This window comes from Nyctereutes procyonoides, unplaced genomic scaffold (genome assembly GCF_905146905.1).
Source record: "Nyctereutes procyonoides isolate TBG_1078 unplaced genomic scaffold, NYPRO_anot_genome, whole genome shotgun sequence".
NCBI classification, from domain to species: Eukaryota; Metazoa; Chordata; class Mammalia; order Carnivora; family Canidae; genus Nyctereutes; species Nyctereutes procyonoides.
In genome coordinates this window covers 26755584-26774189 of record NW_026575020.1, presented here as the reverse complement: position 1 = coordinate 26774189, position 18606 = coordinate 26755584, and the positions used below count along the sequence as shown (strand labels likewise).

Sequence of the window (18606 nt, the reverse complement as noted above, 5' to 3'; positions counted from 1 at the left end):
CCTTCCATGAACTTTTCAGATGCCACATTTCCATCCTTAGCCTCCAGTTACCCTCTGGTTGTGGAGGGCATGGACGAAGGCCCTTTATTTTATTTATTTTTTTAAGATTTATTTTATATATTTTAGAGACAGAGAGTGAGTGCATGCATGGGGGGGGGGGTGTTGAGACAGAGGGAGAGAGGATCTCAAGCAGACTGTACTGAGAACAGAGCCTGACTCGACTTCACAGCCCTGAGATCATGACCGGAGCTGAAACCAAGAGTTGGATGCTTAACCAACTGCACCACCTGGTGGCCCCAAGGGCCCTTAAATACAGTCACTTGTCCAGCACACACTGTCCACAGTGAATCAGTTGGCTAATGAGAATATCTATGTGGCCATACCTCCTGCTGGTGACAGGACTATTCAGTTGACTCTCTGTTACCAAAGTCATATACAATTCAAATCCACATGGACACAGCACACTTCTCCACTTGGACCTCCTCATTCTATCCCACTCATGCTCTTTCTTTTACTTCCAGGCTCCAGTGACATGCTGAGTGAACTACAGGCCAGCTAAGGGCTCCTGGACACCTGGGATGAGATATGATCAGACCCTCCTCCTGTTGAGCATCTACTAGCTGGCATCCTTCAAGTGAGAGTCCTCCCCTCAGACTGTTCTGACTCTATCACCTTCCCTGTGGAACTAATTCCTCTTTTTTTTTTCACGTTTTAAAACTTTATTTGCATATTAAAAAAATTGTGCATTCCAATAATTAAAATCATTTGAACAAAAAAATGGCACCTGATTAAACTGCATTTTAACAGCCTGCAAGATACCTTGGGCCAGCTTGGTTTTTTACTCTAGATCTCACCGTCCTCCCACCCAGCTTCTTCCTTCACCAACATGCAAGTTCTTTTCCTTCCCTGCCAGCCAGCCAGACAGGCAGATGGGAAAGGCAGGCGCCTTCGTTGTCAGTAGTTCTCCATTCTTTGATGTGAAAAGGAGCAGCACAGTCATTTAAACCTGACCCAACCGCTTTGCATCTTACAAAGTTAAACAGCTAAAAGAAGTAAAATAAGAAGGCAATGCTTGTGGAATGTACAGTGCATATTGGCGGCGCACGCCTCATTACGATTCGCCCGCTTGCTTCTCCTGTTCAATCGTTTCTTTCGAAGGCAGTGGATTTTTCTCTTGCGTTTCTGTCTTCTTCAATTTCGACTTATCGAATTTCTCAAGCTCAGTCATATCGGGTTTGTCAGACATGGTTGCAGAGGAAGCGAAGCGAGGCGCACGAGCGAGCTGGAGAGAGGAGAGGGATCCGGTCTGCGTTGCGGTCGCTGCCGAATAACTAATTCCTCTTTAACTGGGCACCTGGGTGGCTCAGTGGTTTAGCACCTGCCTTTGGCTCAGGTCATGGTCCCTGGGTCCTGGGGTTGAGTCCCTCATCGGGCTCCCCATGGGGAGCCTGCTTCTTCCTCTGCCTATGTCTCTGCCTCTTTCTCTGTGTCTCTCGTGAATAAATAAAAAAAATTTTTTTTAAAAAAATTGTCCTCTTTAACTGTTCCCTGTTCTCTCTGGCCCACTGAGATGCTTCCCTGTTGCCTTGTGATCGGGACAGACAATGTGATGTGGGAAACCAAACTGTAACACGAGGCTGCTGGATTCCCAATGATGCCAGGGCCAGATAGAGTCCCCAGACTACTGGCAGAGGTTCAGCCCTGGGAAACAGACATGGGAAACCACTTTTCACTTTCAGAATATGTTTGGAGAGGTTCAAGTTTTCCATCAGAAAACTACCTATGGAAGGAAATTGGGTGAGTGGAGAGAGATACCAGATCAGTGTCTGTAACTGTTCTCTCTCCATCTATGATCCAGGCCAAGGATGTTCCATAAAAGGCTCCCTCATTCATGTACCTTGGCCACATAGAATTTCTTCACATGCTGACCTGGACCTCACCTGAACTCTAATGAAGACCCTTCATTTGGGGATTGATTATTACTCTCTAAGTAGTTCCATGGGTTAATTATTTAGACCATTCCTTGTTTTCCAAGGCCACCTTACCTGGGACTTGCCAAGGGTGGGGGGTGGTGGCTGTCCCAGGTTCTCTCAGATCCAACTGTAGCTCTGAAGATCTTGGCATGGGGCATCTGAGTGGCTCAGTTGGTTAAGCAACTGCCTTTGGCTCAGGTCATGATTCCAGGGTCCTGGGATCGAGCCCCTTATCAGGCTCTCTGCTCAGTGGGGAGCCTGCTTCTTCCTCTCCCTCTGTCTCTTGCTCTGCTACTTGTGCTCTCTCTCTATCAAATGAATAAACAAAATCTTAAAAAAGAAAAAAAGACTTCAGCATAAATCAGAGCTCTGGGCCCTTCATTCATCTGGAAGGAAAGGGTGGTTGAGAGGGCATGTTGAGTTAGAGGTGCTTATGGGAAGTGTCTGGTTCCTGTGTTTATGAGAAGGGTCTAAGCTGAAGATGACGATTTGAGAGTCATTAATGCAATTTGAGGTGGAGTAGAAGTCACGAAGAAGAGTTGCTCAGGTAGAATGAGCTGCGGAGGAAGACAGTAAAGGATGAAGCCCTGAGAGGACCAACAAGAAAAGACCACGCAGAGGTGCGTGCAAAGGAGACGCAGCATCTGGAGAGGCTGTAGCAGAACTAGGAGAGAGGGGCTTCAGTAAAAATATGAAGAAACTTCAGACAAGAAGGGAGACAACAGTGTCAAATGCAGTACAGAAGTCTAGTAAAATCAGGCCTGAATTAGATTCAACAACTAGGGGACTCCTGGTGGCTCAGTCGTTTAAGTGTCTGCCTTTGGCTCAGGTCACGATCCCAGGGTCCTGAGATAGAGCCCTGCATTGGACTCCTTGCTCAGCGAGGAGTCTGCTTCTCCCTCTCTCTCTGCCTCTGTGTTCTCGTGCACTCTCTCTCTCAAGTAAATAAATAAATCTTAAAATAAGAGATTCAACAACTGGGAAGTTGCTGGGGACCCTCAGACCAGCCCACTCAATGGCTTGGTGGGAACAGAATCAGGGTGAAGCATGAGGTAGGAAAAGACATTAGGGTTCAAAGCCAAGGGTCGAGAAAGAATTCTTGAAATGTCTTTGGTGCAAAAAGGTGATTTTATGAAAGCACAGGGACAGGACCTGTGGGCAGAAAGAGCTGCTCTGGGGTCATGAGGAGCGGCCTGTTCATATACTTTAAGTTGGGAGGGCTTAGGGACACCTTAAGTCTCTAAGGAATTTTGGAAGCAGGGTTTCCAGGACCTTGATGGGGTAGCTATTGTTGGGAAAAGGCCATTTACTACTGTCTGATACAGTAATGTCATGAGCCCCTTCAGATGAATATTGTTAGGTCGTATGCTTGGGGGATGATCGCCAACATGTATCTTGGGGGGTTAGAGATAAAGAAAATTTCTAAAGGAATTTCTACATGTTAAAGTAGACTTACAGGATCCTGGGGTTGGGCTAAGATTCCCTTCTGCCCTTAACAAAGTATCAACATGGAGGCATTGAGTCCCTAGAGGAATGTCACTCTGCCTGTTTCAAGGTCTTGTCACTGGGCTGTAGGGAGTAAGAAAATTTAGCAATTTTTCTTCTGCCTTTGTTTCCCACATCAAAGCATTTGCTGTGCTGGGACGCACTGAGAACTTCGGGTACCAAAGAAGTATCTCTGCCCACCTCAACTGGCTATGCTCACCACCTGTTTCCATTAAGGTTTCTCTTAGCTAAAACACTCAAATACATTGCTAGTCTGGACCAATGCAATAGTGTGGAATCTATTTTAGTAACATAAAAACTAGTGCAAAAGTTTTTCTGGATTCATGCATAGTACTACCTTACAGTTTACCTTCAGGTTCTGAGTCTGCAAGCTGGTGAACATTTTAATTGGTTTCACATAATTTAAACCTGGCTTTCCAGGGCAATGCTAGTCCCACATCGCCAATTCCACCAACAATAACTGGCTGGACCGTGGGTAGGGGCCCCAGCCTTGCCCTCTCCACCTCCTTTTCTTACACTTAGCTAGCTTCGCTCATTAGTTCACTCATTTGTTGGGCCCTTTCTCTCTCCGCAAGGGTTTAATTGTCAAATAAAACATATATTGCATACATTTATACCAGGCTTTTACGTTTATTCACAAAGCACTTTCCACCATTTACCTCTCACCACCCGTGCGAGGAAGGAGTAGGCTGGAAGGGCAGCGGCGCGGTGCGTGCGCCCCCTGGCGGGGCTCCGGCGCGCTGCAGCCTCGCGGGGGCGCTCCTCCGCCCCCTCCCCGCAGTCGGGAGCTCCAGAGGAGGCCCCGAGGCGCGCGCCCGCGCAGAGCCTCCTGGGAGATGCCTGGCCTACGAATCGCGGTACCCACCGCGCTGCCGCCCTGACGAAGAGGGCGCTTTCTGGTGACTCTAAATCTTGTTTGTTAGTGCCGTTTGGATGCTGCACAAGCCTGATTCGGTATTGACAAGGGGCTTTTGGGGAACATGGTATCTCTCTCGCCGGAGGCACGAACGGACTTCGCTGGCGTCGTTCCTTGCACTTGCTCGTTGTGGCGAATCTGCCGTTGCGTCACGGGGGCTAGGCGCGCCCTAACGTGAAGCTTGCGGAATCTGCTGTGGGAAGAAGAACGCCAGGGTTTCTCGGGCATCTGCGGTCATGGTGGCGACTACCCCCAGTGCGGGGGCCTCCGCGCCTGAGGCAGCGGGTTCCGCCGAAGCCCCGCTGCAGTACAGCCTTCTTCTGCAGTACCTGGTGGGCGACAAGCGTCAGCCCCGGCTGCTGGAGCCCAGTAGTCTGGGCGGGATCCCGAGCCCGATCAAGAGTGAGGAACAGAAGATGATCGAGAAGGCGATGGAAAGCTGCGCCTTCAAGGCGGCGCTGGCCTGCGTGGGAGGTGAGGCAAGACTAGGGGGCCCGTTGGGAGGCTGAGGGCTTGCACGGCAGCGGGGTCCTCTGCCAAGAAGACCACGCGCCCGGGAGGCGAGGAGCCTGTGGACCTCGCTCCTGACTGCACCCCTGCCTGGGTCCGTGAGCTCGGGTGACCCCTCTCTAGGCCCTGAGGTTATTTTTCGCCCCTGGAAATTGGGTCAGAGAATCGGTACCATATGGGTTGGGCCTAAAGGTTATAAAATGCCTGCCTTCATTCGTTGGTTCGCTTTTAAATAAGCATTCTTTAGTTTTTTTTGAAGATTTTACTTATTTATTCATGAGAGACACAGAGAAAGAGGCAGAGGGAGAAGCAGACTCCATGCAGGGAGCCCGATGTGGGACTCGATCCGGGAACTCTGGGATCATGCCCTGAGCTAAAGGCAGACGCTCAACTGCTAAGCCACCCAGGCGTCCCTAAATAAGCATTCTTTCAACGAGTTGTTAAAAGTAACCGTCACGTGCTCAGGGGTGGAGGGACAGGGTTAGAGACTAGAGCCAGGTTCTCATGAAGCTCACATTTATATATATATATAAATAAGAATGTTGGGAAGGAGCCAGGCAGGAAAGTGGAACATGGGGAGCAGCAACTGCCAAGGTCCGGCAGGAGCTGGCTTCCTGTTTGAAAAACAAAGGACAGGGGCACCTCTGTGGTTCAGCAGGTTAAGCATCTGCCATCAGGTCGGGTCAGGACTCCAGGGACCTGGGATCCACCTCAGCGGGGAGTCTGCTCTCCCTCTCCCTCGGCCCCTCCCCCAGCTAGTGCTCTCTCGCTAGCTCTCAAATAAATAAATAAAATCTTTAAAAAAAAAAAAGAAAAAAAACAAAGGCCAGTGTGGACAGTGTGATTAGATGGTGGGAAACAAGGGGGAAAGACTCCTCCCCCCCACACACCTTTTTTTTTTTTTTAGACCTTTTGAAAAAGGATTTGAGAGTGTATGGTGTCCCTCCTGTAAAGAGGTTGGCCACATTTGCAGATGAGTTGAAATCTCATGAGAATGAAAGACAAGAAACAAATACAGTGGGAGTGCAGGTATGTAGTAGAAAGAGAACAGTATTTTTATGGTTTGGGGAAGGCTACAAGAGGTGAGACTGACTGCAGCTGTATCTTGAAGGATTGAGAGAATGGGGATAAAGAGGAGGAGAAATGCCCTTTCAAGTTGGAGGTGGAGTTGGGGCTTTGGGCTTTTTTGTCTTTAGGCATTAGAGCAGTAATTGATGCACATGATGACCCAGCATAGAGTGTGGTGAAGAAAGAAAGTGTGGGTGGGAAGACAGCATAGGGAATTTGCAAAACTGAGGTGCAGTGCAGCGTGGCCTTGGTGTTTGTTCATCATTATGTCCGAACCTAATACATCACTTACATATTTGTTAAAATGATGAATAAGTCTTTGTATTGCTCTAGAGTGGGAGTGATACAGGCCTTAGACTAGGATGATAACTGTGAACATAGGGTTGTAGGGGAAAGCAAAGAACTGGTCAGAAATGCCCTTCAGCTTTGGAGCTGGAGTGACTGGAAAGAAGGAAGAAAGTCTGGAGGGAAGGTGCCCATGACTTCATTAAACATATTTTGACCTTGAGGTGATGAGAGGACATCTATATGGAAGTGTCTAGCAGGCTCAGAAAGATGGGGACAGCAGTGTATGGTTGCTATTTGGTAGCTCTGTGACCTTAGGAAAGTTACTTAACCTCCCTGAGCCTCAGCCGATTCAGCTGTAGAATGAAAAGGGTAATAGTATCTACCTCACGAGACTATTGTGAAAAATAAAAGGAGCTGTGACTATAAAGCATCAGAGTAATTGGCGCATGGTGCTCACTAAATGATAGTTATGAATGTCACCATTGTCAAGGGAGTGATTTGCAAAGTTGAGAGTTGAATGAGTACAGACAGAACAGAAGGTTAAAGATTGAATCTTGAGGAATGTTAGAAAATGAAAAGAGGACGAAATCGAAGACAGAGAAGAAGATGTCAACAAGATAGTTTATGGCTTGCGTGATGTGCAACCAGATAACTGGAGAGTTTGGTAAGATGGAGTGGGGGCAGTAGGTAGGGGGTGTCCTCTTTGCTGGTAGCCATCCAAATGTGCAATTCGAGTATGACCTCATTACAGTAACCCAGAAAACATGCCATCTTCATCTGTGTGTTTCTTTTTAGGATTTGTCTTGGGAGGTGCCTTTGGAGTGTTCACTGCTGGCATTGATACCAATGTGGGCTTTGACCCTAAGGATCCTTACCGTACGCCGACAGCAAAAGAAGTTCTGAAAGACATGGGACAGAGAGGAATGTCTTACGCCAAAAATTTTGCCATTGTGGGCGCCATGTTTTCTTGCACCGAGTGTTTGGTAGAATCTGTAAGTGTCTCTGCCTTCTGAGAAAGACTTGTACCATCTTATGACTTCTAAAGAGCGTTATTAATTAGAAAACAGAGCAGAAATGTCTGATACTTGCTAGGTTGAATTTTCATTGAATAGTTCTGAATGTAAACTTTTTGTGCATTTATTGCATTTACTTGGGCTTGCGTTGTTTTTTACGTTTCTTTGTAGGCTAGAATTTGGTTAATGATTTACTTTTTAAATTTTGTAAAATTCTAGTTAACATACAGTGTGATATTAGTTTCAGGCGTACAGTATAGTGATTCCACACTTCCTTTTTTTAAATTTTATTTTTTATTTTTATTTTTTTTCACTTCCTTTTTTTTTTTAAAGGTTTTATTTATTTATTCATGAGAGACACACAGAGGCAGAGGGAGAAGCAAGCTCCATGCAGGGAGCCCGATGTGGAACTTGATCCCGATATCCCGCGACTGCGGGATCACATCCTGAGCCAAAGGCAGACGCCCAACTGCTGAGCCACACCCAGGTGTCTCTGATTCCACACTTCCATAATACAACACCTGGTGCTCATCACAAGTGCGCTCCTTAAACCCTATCACCTATTTCACCCATCCCCCACCCCCTCCCCTTCTGGTCACCATCGGTTTGTTCTCTGTAGTTGAGTTTGTTTCTTGGCTTGCCCTTTTCTCTCTTTTTTTCCCTTTGCCTATTTGTTTTTGTTTCTTAAATTCCACATGAGTGAAATCATATGGTATTTGTTTTTCTCTGACTTATTTTGCTTAGCATAATACTCCCTAGCTCCATCCATGACATTGCAAATGGCAAAATTCTTTTTATAGCTGAGTATTCAGTGTGTGTGTGTGTAAACATCACATCTTTACCCATTTGTCAATAGATGGACACTTGTGCTGTTTTCATAATTTGGCTATTGTAGATAATGCTGCTATAAATATCGGGGTGCATGTTTCCCTTTGAAGTAGTATTTGTATTCTTTGGGTAAATACCTAGCAGTCTGCTGGATTGTACAGTAGAACTTTTTTTTAAGATTTTATTTTTAACTACTCTCTATACACAATGTGGGGCTCGAACTCCTAACCCTGAGCTCAAGAGACACATGCTCCACTGACTGAGCCAGCCAGGCACCCCAAGAGTTCTATTTTTAACTTTCTGAGGAACCTTCATACTGATTTCCAGAGTGGCTGCATCAGTTTGCATTCTCACCAGCAGTGGAAAGGGGTTCCCCTTTCTCCACATCCTCACCCAACACCTGTTGTTTATTGTGTTGATTTTAGCCATTCTGAGAGATGTGAGGCGTTAGCTCATTTAGTTTTGATTTGCATTTCCCTGGTGATGAGTGATATTGAACATGTTTTCATGTGTCTGTTAGAAGTTGCTTAATCATTTTAATCATGAGACTTATTGGGGAACCAGAGAAGAGATTTTGATTGCTTCTCAAATGGTACACTTGGTTTCAGCACTCTGGTACCACCTGCAGGAAGTATCCATGAACACATTCAAATTTTAGGAACTATACTTTTGAAAGTGAAAAGGATTAGGTTTCCTTTGGGGGAGGGACTAAATTAGCCAGCTAGAAACTGTGTTTTTTTTCCCTTAATCATCTTGTCTGGCTTGTTTCTTTGGCTCTGAACTGTACTTTTCCACCCACAGTACCGGGGAAAATCAGATTGGAAGAACAGTGTCATTAGTGGCTGCATCACTGGAGGAGCCATTGGTTTCAGAGGTTAGTAAACAACTCTTGCATGGTTTTCTTTGTGGCCTTGGACAACGTGCTATAGTTGACATTTTCAAACATATGAGTGTTCCAGGGATAGCCCAAGGCATATGTGGATACTTGATACTCTTCCCTTCTGACAAGTAAGACACATTTACTTTTGCATTAACTTAATTTTGGGAACTTCTAATATCTAGATCAGGGGTTTTCATCTTTGGCACTGCTGGCATTTTGGACCAGATAAATCTTTTCTGGGAGGAGAGTGGGGCTATTCCGTGCATTGTAGGATGTTTAGCAGTATCCCTTGCCTCTACCCACTAGAAGCTAGAAGTATCAGTTAGCAGTGACTATTGAAAGTATCTCTTAAGCATTGCCAAATTCCCCTAGGGGACAAAACCACCCATGGTAAGAACCACAGAAAGATCTACATTTTAGAAAAAAGATGGGATGCTTGGATGGCTCAGAGTGTGATTCTAGGGTCCTGGGATCGAGTTCTACCTCCGGCTCCCCACAGGGAGTCTGCTTCTCCCTCTGCCTCTCTCTCTGTGTCTCATGAACAAATAAGTAAAACCTAAAAAACAAAACGAAACAAAACTGCCCTCACATTGAACACATGAGAACTTCTCCCAGTAAGTAATTCCTGAACTGTGTTGATCTGCAGGATAGTACAGACGTACAGCTAAGTCTCATTCAGCTCCGGAGAGCCCATTTATCCAAAGTCCCTGCTGGACTTTGTCTCAAGCAGTTAAGACATTTTAATACTGTACAACTGTCAGTTTTAATATTATGTATAAGTTACACGGTAGTTGTTTTTGCAGTTGAGGATTCTTAGATTTCTACCCATTGAAAGCCAGATAGAGGTATTCTAGAAATGTCAGGTTATCAATTGTAACAACAAAGAAAACTGTTCTCTGCACTTCTCCCTGTTGGTGTGCCCATCAAGGGGGTGGTGTGGGGTGTCAATGACCCGACTCTCCTCCCAGTGTCCATTGCTGGGCCACCCTCTATCTGCTGTGCCCTGATTTGCCCAAAACAAAAAGCCTGTTTTCTCATTTTCTGAAAGGCAGGATGATTTGCTATCATTAAAAGCTGCTTCTGCTCCTCAGATAGCCATTTGTGATTTATAGAGTAACTTTTCCTTTGATCTTCCCATCGCTCAGCTTTGTCAGGGACTTTGAGAAGCTCAGCTCCCTCTAGGATTGCTTTGGTCACCTTCCCAGGAATTTATTTCATAAACAAATCCGGGGAACAGGCCATATGCTTTCACTTGGTTCCAAGGGCTGGTTCTCTTAACCAGTTTCCTGCCTGCGAGGAGCTATTTCATGAAACTGGAAATCGAAATTGTAATTTTTTGGAATGAGAAAAGCTGGATGTACAGCTAGATAAAGCACACTGGAGTAGATTGTGGACACTGCTTCGTGGAAGTCTGACAGATCTGATGGGTTGGTTGAAGGAGAATATTGACACCAGTGTCTCTGCATCTACGGTGAGGCACACTTCTGAATGCAGTCTGACTCGGTGTCTGTCACCACAGGTAATGTCACTTCTCTTTGCTTTACAGCTGGCTTAAAGGCCGGGGTCATTGGTTGTGGAGGTTTTGCTGCTTTCTCTGCTGCAATTGATTATTACCTACGGTGAGAGTTACTGCCTCCAGGGAAGGACATTGCCACCCCAGGATCAGAGCTGCCTTGTGGAGGGCAGTTGCTTCAGAGACCACACACCTTTGCTCTCCCTCATGTGGTTGGTGTCACGAGGGAGCCACCTGACTGCCACCTTGAGGAGCCATGTTCTTGGCTCCTGGATTCCAGCCACACTTTGGGCGTGTGGAATGTGCCATACCAGCCCTTCTCAGGCAGATCAGGAATGTATTGACTTGTAGGAACTAAGCTCCCCAAAGGTTCAGCTCTGACCACAGCTGGCCTTCTGGCGATTCGGTGCGGTGGGACCAGAGGTGACTGGACACAAATCCAGGAAGCTCGTCTACTTTGGATGTCCCTGTAGTCGGTCATCTCATGTGGCAGGGCAGAGTACATTTATACCTTATGACCCATTGTTATTTTGTTTAGTGTTCTATCTTTGTTAAAAAATATTATATTACAATTTAAAAGGTTGGTTAAGTTTTTGGCAGGAGGGAACAGGGACAGAGTCTTCGGAGCTGCCTTTGGAGCCAGAGTTGTCATGTCCCCTCCTCCCCTTTATTTCCCATTACGAACAATAAAGGCCGTTCATACTATAAAATCAATGAATAAATAACAGGTTGGTTTATTTTTATTTTCATATTCCATGATTCCCAAAAATGATGCCAGGTGGCCCAGAGATTGGACATCCAGTGGGAGAGTGAGAAAGCTCTTGAGAAGTGTGGGAATGTTCGATTCTCAGGGTTTGTAGAATAGTGTTAATGGAGATTGTTACCTCAGCCGGGGCCTACCATCCAAGAAGCCTAGCCTAGCCATGTCCTAAGATACATGGACATTCCATGCATAAGCCTTGGCCTCTTCTAAAAACCTTCCTGTGTGCTGGCCGATGGGAATGCCTGTGGTCTGAGCCACATTGGTTTTATGGTCTGACCACTGGACTAGACCCAGCTCAAGGACACGACGTATGAAGACTCCTGCTAAGGTCCTCCTGATGACTCAAATCAGCAGCTGCTGGGGAAGATCAGTGTTGAGGGGCTGTTCACCACTACTCTTGTTCTCAGGTATCAGGCTTTTTTGTTTGTGTGTGTGTGTGTTTTTAACATTGTTTTTTATTTGACCTAGTAGTAGCCTTTTTCTGACAATAGCAGCTTGGCTTGATTATGTGCCCTGGGGCAAAAAAAAAAGGCTCTTATGGTTAGGATCTGCCACAAGTGCTTCTTTACTCTGGTCCTTTGGTAATACATGAAGGTAATGAGCTCAGGCTTTCCCATTTTGGGGCAGGAAGGTAGGCTTGGTGGGGCCGTGAAACTCCAGCCACTTTCAGCCAGCAGTAATGTCTTGTTTTCTACTGTACACAAACACCTTCACCTTTTTTGGCTTTCTTCCCCCCCTTTTCTGCTGTCTTCTAGCTTACCTCCTTCTAACCAGAATTCAGACTTGGCTGAGAGGTCCTGATGTCCTGTGGTGTGTGTGTGAGAGTGAGTGATAATGTCAAATTCAGCTTGGTAACACCTTTCTCTGGCCATACCCATTTCCTTTGCAGTGAATGTGAGTTAATGCAGAGTTTACGTCCTACTATGATGAATTCTAAATAATATTGAGCCCAGTCTCACAGGTATGAGGCTTCACTGCTCCTAGGCCGGCTGGAGTATCCTCAAAGGTCTGGGAACAAAGGACTGTTTCCTATACTGTCCCTAAATGAGTCACCTATAAGCACTTTAAGAGCAAGAGCAGACGCTCCTACCTGGCAGCTGTCAAACTACTAGGATGCCTGGCATCTTCTACCAGGCAGTCTAACAAGGAGGGTCAAATACCCTGAATGAATACAAGAAACGCTGCCTTTATGACTCCCTTGAAGCAGATGAGCCCTGGGGCTGTCAGTAGCCATCATTTCAATAAGCCAAGCATTGTCCACATTGACTATTCAATCAAGAAAGGAGATGAATAGTTTCCTGTTTTAGATGGCTAAGGAGTCAGTATGAGCTCACAAACCAAACACCAATTTTCAGAGACATCTGTTCCTGATCTCCAGAATAAACATTGTGTTCACTGGCTTAGGCTGGTGGGAACCTATATTAACCCTGCTGGCTCTCAGACTAGGCCAAAAGGCTGCCCCAAAGACATCTACTTCCAAGGAAAATGAGAAAAGTTTACATAAAGTAAGAAGCCTCTACTTGGATTGACAGTTTTCTGCCATCCCTCGCAGGCATACTGACGGCCAGGTCTTTGTTGGGGTCTTTGTCCTTCATGAAAGGAATCTGGCTGGTGACTGACCTGGAGGCCTCTGCACAAGGTCTTGGGTTTGCCTAACCCCCCCCCCCCAACTGCCACAGCCCCCATAGGCTGAAGGGAAGCTCAAGGGAAGTTAACTGGGTGCATAGATTCCTGGAAACTCCTATCTGGAGGCAGCTGGAAGAGTTAAATATTTAGATTGGTAGTCTTCCCTGGACTACTGAGTATACAAATGTCCACACCACAGGGCTGAGTTGTGTGCAAATGTTGGGGCTTTGCATTTTTTTATTAACATTTTCCTCTCACGTGGTTTACATCAATTTATAATAATCTACATAAGTTGAAACAGAACAGACAAAAAAAATATATCCTTACCAACTTCTTAAAGTCAAATATTAATGAAGATTCCCATCCTACCTGTATCAGCAAAAACTGGCAGCCAACAGCCATTGCCAGCAGGGACAGGCACACTGGGATTCCTGCAGACTGGGTGCTGGGCTCCTGTTGGCACAGCCTGTCCTGCTGGGCGCAGTGGCCAGGGGTCCTGGGCTGCGCAGCCTGACTTAGGAGAACCCATGGGCTGTTTCCTTAGTGCAGCTGCTTCTGTGTCTGGTACCTGCCCCTCCCCACCCTGGGGGTGGGATTTATAAATATTCTGAGCCTTTTGCATTTCTCAGCGCCCCCAGCCTTCCTATTCTCAGGATCACCTAAGCAAGCCTGGGGGCTGTGGTAGCTACCTGATGCCGAGAAGCCAACATCTCGTTTAGGGGAGGTGGGAGGCACCCACTTTTAGCTGTAGCTAGCTCTAGCTGGGCCTCCAGTTCACCATCATCAGTGGCTTTGGAAGCATAAGCCTTCCATGCCACACGCCAGAGTGCTGAGCAGAGATACCAGGGATGGTCACAGGCTGGGCTCTTTAGACTCCATTGTGTTCCTTCACCTCCGGTCCCAGGGAGCAGGGCTCCTTGCTAAGCCACTAACAGCTACGTGGTCAGAATCATTTCCCTCCCCTTAGGCTTTTCTTTCCTCTCATGTGCACAGAATGTGTACCGTTCTGCCCAAGACTGGGCAACAGGTGTAAACTAGATGAGAAAGGGCCCTGCCTCTCACTAAGCCAATGATATAGCTTTAGGGCCAGCAGACCCTTCTTTAAAACTCAGCCCTGAGTGCAAGCTAAGGGAGCGGTTTCTCTAATTCTGAGGGCCTAGACTCTACTCTCTGCCACACAGGAGAGCCAGAAAACAGTGCTCAAGCCCCTGCAGCCCGGGAGGGTTTGCTCTCTCAGGCCAACTGCCATGTGCTGGCAGCTACTGCTCGGATGGGAGGAAACTGCGCTTTCAGTATACCTCTTATTCCTTCCTGGTACGGACAAATGGGTCTCATGGTTGGGAATAGAACCTGCTGATCCTCTACTCGACAATGTCCCCAGCAAAGCCCAGTCCCAAGAGAGGCAGGTGCCTGGGACTCCTCATTCCTCCCCAACTTCTGCAGTTTCCTAGAGTTCAGCCAAAAGGCACATCTAGAAGCTGTGGGTGGGGAGGCAGCACCATGATGGCTGGCTACTGCTGGACTGTGCCTGTCTTTCCCAGGCCCCGGAGCACACGTGGCCATAGGGGCTGCCCTGTGGCAGTGCTTGGCTGTGGAGGATGTGTAAATTCTAAGGCAAAGTTACCACGAGGTACGAGAGGTACCTGGAAGGGGCTGCCTCCTGGACGGAGCCTGCCTGCTTCCGGACACCTGCTTCAGCCCTATCCATTGCCCTCCTAGAGACCTGGCTCCAGTAGAAAAGCCACTATAATCCCTTGCTGCTGAGAGCCGCTTCCCCCCAACTTAGGGTGCCCAGTGCTACATGGCACTTTTCTGGATGTTCAGCCCATCCTGTTTCCTCAGTGACCCAACTCTCCCGTGTCCCTGGATTCCTGACCCTCTGGCTCTCTCAATAGCAGGTCACTTGTGAGTCTTTACACTCAAAGGAAAATAGAACACCAGGGGAAAAGGAACTGAAAAGCAGAAGAAACAGTCAAAGATGCCTCACTGGGAGGCAGGAGTTGGAACAGATAAACCCCAGAAATGGAGATTGTCAGGTGGAAGTTCCAGAAATCTCTCTAGCTCTGTGCTAAGCTGAGGATTAGTGTGAGGCTGCCTCCGTGTCTGACATGTGCATGGGCAGCAGGGCGAAGCAGGTGTGCTTCCACAGGCTGGGGGCGGGGGAAGGGCTGGGGGGCAGCCAGCGGCGGCCTTGGATGGGGCCACTGCCACCGCCGCCACCGCCACCCGGGGCCCCCTCAACTCTCAGAGTGATGGAGCAAAAACCAAGGCTGCACATGCATGTGGGCAGGCTGGGAGGAAGGAGAGGGTGGAGGCAAACCGAGGGGACGCGGCCCGGAGGCTGCGATCTGGGAGCAGGGCCAAGAGAGGAGAAGCTGGCAGCAGTTACAGAGCGCAAAATAAAAGCCCTTGGACTGGACTTGGGGGGCGGGGGGAGAAAGTGGTGGAGGAAACGAAAGAACAAAGCAGGCTGTCTGTATGCCCACACTGGGTCGGTCACTACCATTTCTGCATGACAAATAGACATAAAACAATTCCTGAACGGCACGGAGCATTAGACACAACTAGAGGTACGGAGGGCAGGGTTGGGGCGTGGCGGGGGAGGCGGGGGCAGCCGGCTTTGTACAGGTGGCACGGAAGATGCACATATTCCAGTTCTTGGAAATCTGCGTCCCTTGGAGTCTGGAGTGCTGGGTAGGGGGGGGTTCCTAGTGTAGTCTTTCCAGTCTGTGTCGGGTCCCCGGGCTGGAGAGGCTGGCCGGGGCGTCCCCACAGCAGCTCCCATCTTGGCTACACGTCGGTGGAGAAGTACAGTGTATTCCGCTTCAGTTCTGCGAAGGAAATGGGGGGGTGCTGCAGGTAGTAGAGGAGGACCTGGACCTGTGGGGGGACAGGGAAGACTCAGCCTGGGCTCCTTGTCCTCCTGGCTCTCCTCCATTACGTGGAGAAGTGGTCCCTGGGCTGGGGTCACCTCTGTGCCCCCCCTCCCCACCCTTGGGCTGTCTCAGGCCGCTTGGCCCTCTCCAGAAGCCCAGGTGTGTGCCCACTTGTAGCAGCAGAGGGCGCTGCAGAGCAGAGGGCTGCGGAGCCCAGGGCCACTCCGCAACCTCAGCCAGAAGCTTCCAAGCCTGCTCCAGAGGTTGGCTTTGGCTGGGCGGCTCTGCCTCCAGACTGGACTCTGCCCTGGATCTCGTAGGGATTCAGGGGAAAACTTCCTCACTCTGGAAGCAATCCTAGAGCTTGCACACATGAGGACAAGGCCCCCAGATGTGCCCAAATCGAGTGGCGAGATTGAGGCACCCCAGGATTGCAGTCAGCCCCTGGGACAGATGTTCTCCAGGCCCCTGGTGCAGAGCCCTGCCTCCCTGGTGACATCCTACAGACCCAATGCCCAGCTGCTCAGCAGGGAAGGGAGTGGCACCCTGAGCTGTTTTCCCTCCACCCCCGAGGGGAAGCCCGTCGCACGACTCTGCCAGCCACAGGCCCACGCAGTGCTGGAGGTACCTGTGCCATGACATCATGGGACCAGATGTCTGCAGCTGACGTGAGATGTGCTTTGCTCTCCACTTCTGAGGGTCTCAGTAACGTGGGGCCAAACACAGTAGCCAGGTTGTGAAGGGACATTTTGTTGACGGGTTCCTTCTCAGCAACCCTGAAAGGTGGGGGAGGGGCCACAGAAGTCACTTCTTAGCAGCCACTGGGAGCTCCAGACCCTTGTCCTTAACTAGAAGAACTGGAAGGACTCCCAGAAGGTGGGCACTGTCCACCCTCTCCTAGGGTAGAGACCTCTTGGTAGGGAGGGACGAAGCCAATGGACCAAGTCTCCAGCTATGTCCCAGTACGTTCCTATATTAGATTCCTAGCTCCCAGGGTCACCCCTTGATGGTAAACTGCCAGAATGAGGACCAACTCCAACTCCTTCGCCTTGGGGATAATGACATTACCAACTCAAGAACTTTCCCTCCTGCTCCTGCTCACCACAGCCTGTGGGGACGTCCTTATCACCACCACCGTACAGATGAAGAAACCAGAGTACAGAGGCATGACGTGACTTGCCCAAGGTCACACTGCTAGCCAGTGGCAGAGCTGGGGTCTGACCCCGCACGGTCTGCCTTCAGAGCGCATGTTCTCCACCACCCTGTGCTCTCCCCAGAGTCAGCCAAGCTGCCGTGAGGTGCTCGGGGAGAGGGTCCCCGTGTGTGTGTGTGTGTGGGGAGAGTGGCAGGGGTCAGCAGCAGCTGCTAACTAGACCTCGGTTCTGCCTGCTGTGCTGTGGCAAGAATGACCCTAATCCCAGATGGAGCCCAGGGGCTATTCTGTGCCTTTCCAGAAGGGTCTTCCTCACGGGACTCCACAGTTGCTTCCCTTCGGATCTTTCTCTGCTTCTTACCTAATGGGCCACATGCTCAATAGCTATTTTCTCTGAGTGACAGCAGGGGCTGCCATCTGTGGCTGGGGTCCAGGCAGACCCAGTACCACCCAACACATCAAAGAGGCCCTGGGCCTCCCTCGGCCCAAGGAAATGTCCCTGCGACTGAGACCACTGACCCTGAGCAGTACCCGCCCCCACTCCCAGCTATACCATCATCCCCAGCCTCTAGGCAAGAGCCACGGATGCGCATGATGACTGCTTTGGAAATGGGCAAACATTGCCCAGCCAGGAGGCAGCTGTGCAGCCAGCCCAGCCCCCGCTACACACACACACACACACACACACACACACACACACACACACACACACAAACACACACACACACACTAGCCAGGGGCCCAGATGTGGGAACAGACTGCCTGGTTCCCAGGGTGGAAAACCTAATGGATTTTCCCTTCCCACTCCTCTTCTGTGTGTCCTCTCCCCACAGTGCTCACCAACCTATGGGAATTGGTTGGGGCTTCGGTTCTGGCCAAACCAGAGGGAAAATGTCTCATAACGGGAAAAATAAGACAGCAGCCCCAGGCATTTCCAGGGCTCTGCTGGCCCTCCAGAGCTGGCCTGGCTGAGTTGCAGCCTAGAGCCCAGGCCCAGGGAGGAGCTGGCCCACAGCATGGCCCCGGCTCAGGGTGCTTCCTGGTCCTGGGTGGCAAGTGGATTGAAGGGACACCAGGATGCTTTTCCTTCCCACTAACACCCGGTCCAGCACTGGGCTCCAAATCAAGTGGTGAGGACACCGTGAGGGCTGGTTCCCATTCTGAACTTTGCTGCAGGCATCGACTTGAACAGCTCTTCCCCGGACTCAAGGATAGAAGGGGCGGGCAGAAGGTGGGAGGGGGGCTTAGGATTTGGGACCCGTGCCTTCCAAGGACAGAGCGTTGCTAACCCCAAGCAAATCTGTGCTGGGCTGGGGCTCAGTTTCCCTATCTGTTAGATGAGGTGTAGGTCAAGACCAGCAGGTTGCAAACTTCTGACTGTGAGCCACAACAAACACACTTGATGTCATAACCCAGGACACATGACCATGTGCAACTGAACAGAACAACATGCACGCTACTGCTTGCAGTGTACCCTATGCTGTCTGGTTCCTTCCATTTAAAAATGTGAAGCTGGGGATCCCTGGGTGGCGCAGCGGTTTGGCGCCTGCCTTTGGCCCAGGGTGCGATCCTGGAGACCCGGGATCGAATCCCACGTCGGGCTCCCGGTGCATGGAGCCTGCTTCTCCCTCTGCCTGTGTCTCTGCCTCTCTCTCTCTCTCTCTCTCTGTGACTATCATAAATAAATAAAAAA

At 49.2% G+C, this 18606-nt stretch overlaps 3 protein-coding genes across 6 annotated transcripts in view; 1 reads left to right on the top strand and 2 right to left on the bottom strand.

Annotated features, from left to right (window-relative positions):
* Positions 1-695: 695 nt before the first annotated feature.
* On the bottom strand, positions 696-1315 carry LOC129512351 (thymosin beta-4-like). Its single transcript, XM_055329594.1, has one exon. The coding sequence runs from the start codon at positions 1244-1246 to the stop codon at positions 1112-1114; it is 135 nt and encodes a 44-aa protein (XP_055185569.1). The 5' UTR covers positions 1247-1315; the 3' UTR covers positions 696-1111.
* A 2999-nt stretch (positions 1316-4314) lies between these two features.
* On the top strand, positions 4315-11209 carry TIMM22 (translocase of inner mitochondrial membrane 22). The gene is made up of 4 exons (XM_055318278.1): positions 4315-4869; positions 7057-7253; positions 8904-8976; positions 10529-11209. The coding sequence occupies exons 1-4, from the start codon at positions 4632-4634 to the stop codon at positions 10603-10605; spliced, it is 585 nt and encodes a 194-aa protein (XP_055174253.1). The 5' UTR covers positions 4315-4631; the 3' UTR covers positions 10606-11209.
* A 1881-nt stretch (positions 11210-13090) lies between these two features.
* ABR (ABR activator of RhoGEF and GTPase) overlaps positions 13091-18606 on the bottom strand; it is a 187692-nt gene continuing 182176 nt past the window's right edge. For all 4 annotated transcript variants that reach the window (XM_055318262.1, XM_055318234.1, XM_055318244.1 and 1 more), the window contains 2 exons: positions 16389-16536; positions 13091-15764 (listed from right to left, as the gene is read on the bottom strand). In XM_055318262.1, the coding sequence (XP_055174237.1) occupies positions 15675-15764; positions 16389-16536 (238 nt within the window). In that variant the 3' untranslated portion in view covers positions 13091-15674. The remainder of the gene's footprint in view (positions 15765-16388; positions 16537-18606) is intronic.

Excerpts from the sequence above, each read along its gene's own strand:
- LOC129512351 (XM_055329594.1), bottom strand. The coding sequence starts at position 1,246 with ATGTCTGACAAACCCGATATGACTGAGCTTGAGAAATTCGATAAGTCG.
- TIMM22 (XM_055318278.1), top strand. The coding sequence starts at position 4,632 with ATGGTGGCGACTACCCCCAGTGCGGGGGCCTCCGCGCCTGAGGCAGCG. Across the intron at positions 7,254-8,903 it reads CCGAGTGTTTGGTAGAATCT|TACCGGGGAAAATCAGATTG; the intron begins GTAAGTGTCTCT and ends TTCCACCCACAG. Across the intron at positions 8,977-10,528 it reads AGGAGCCATTGGTTTCAGAG|CTGGCTTAAAGGCCGGGGTC; the intron begins GTTAGTAAACAA and ends TTTGCTTTACAG.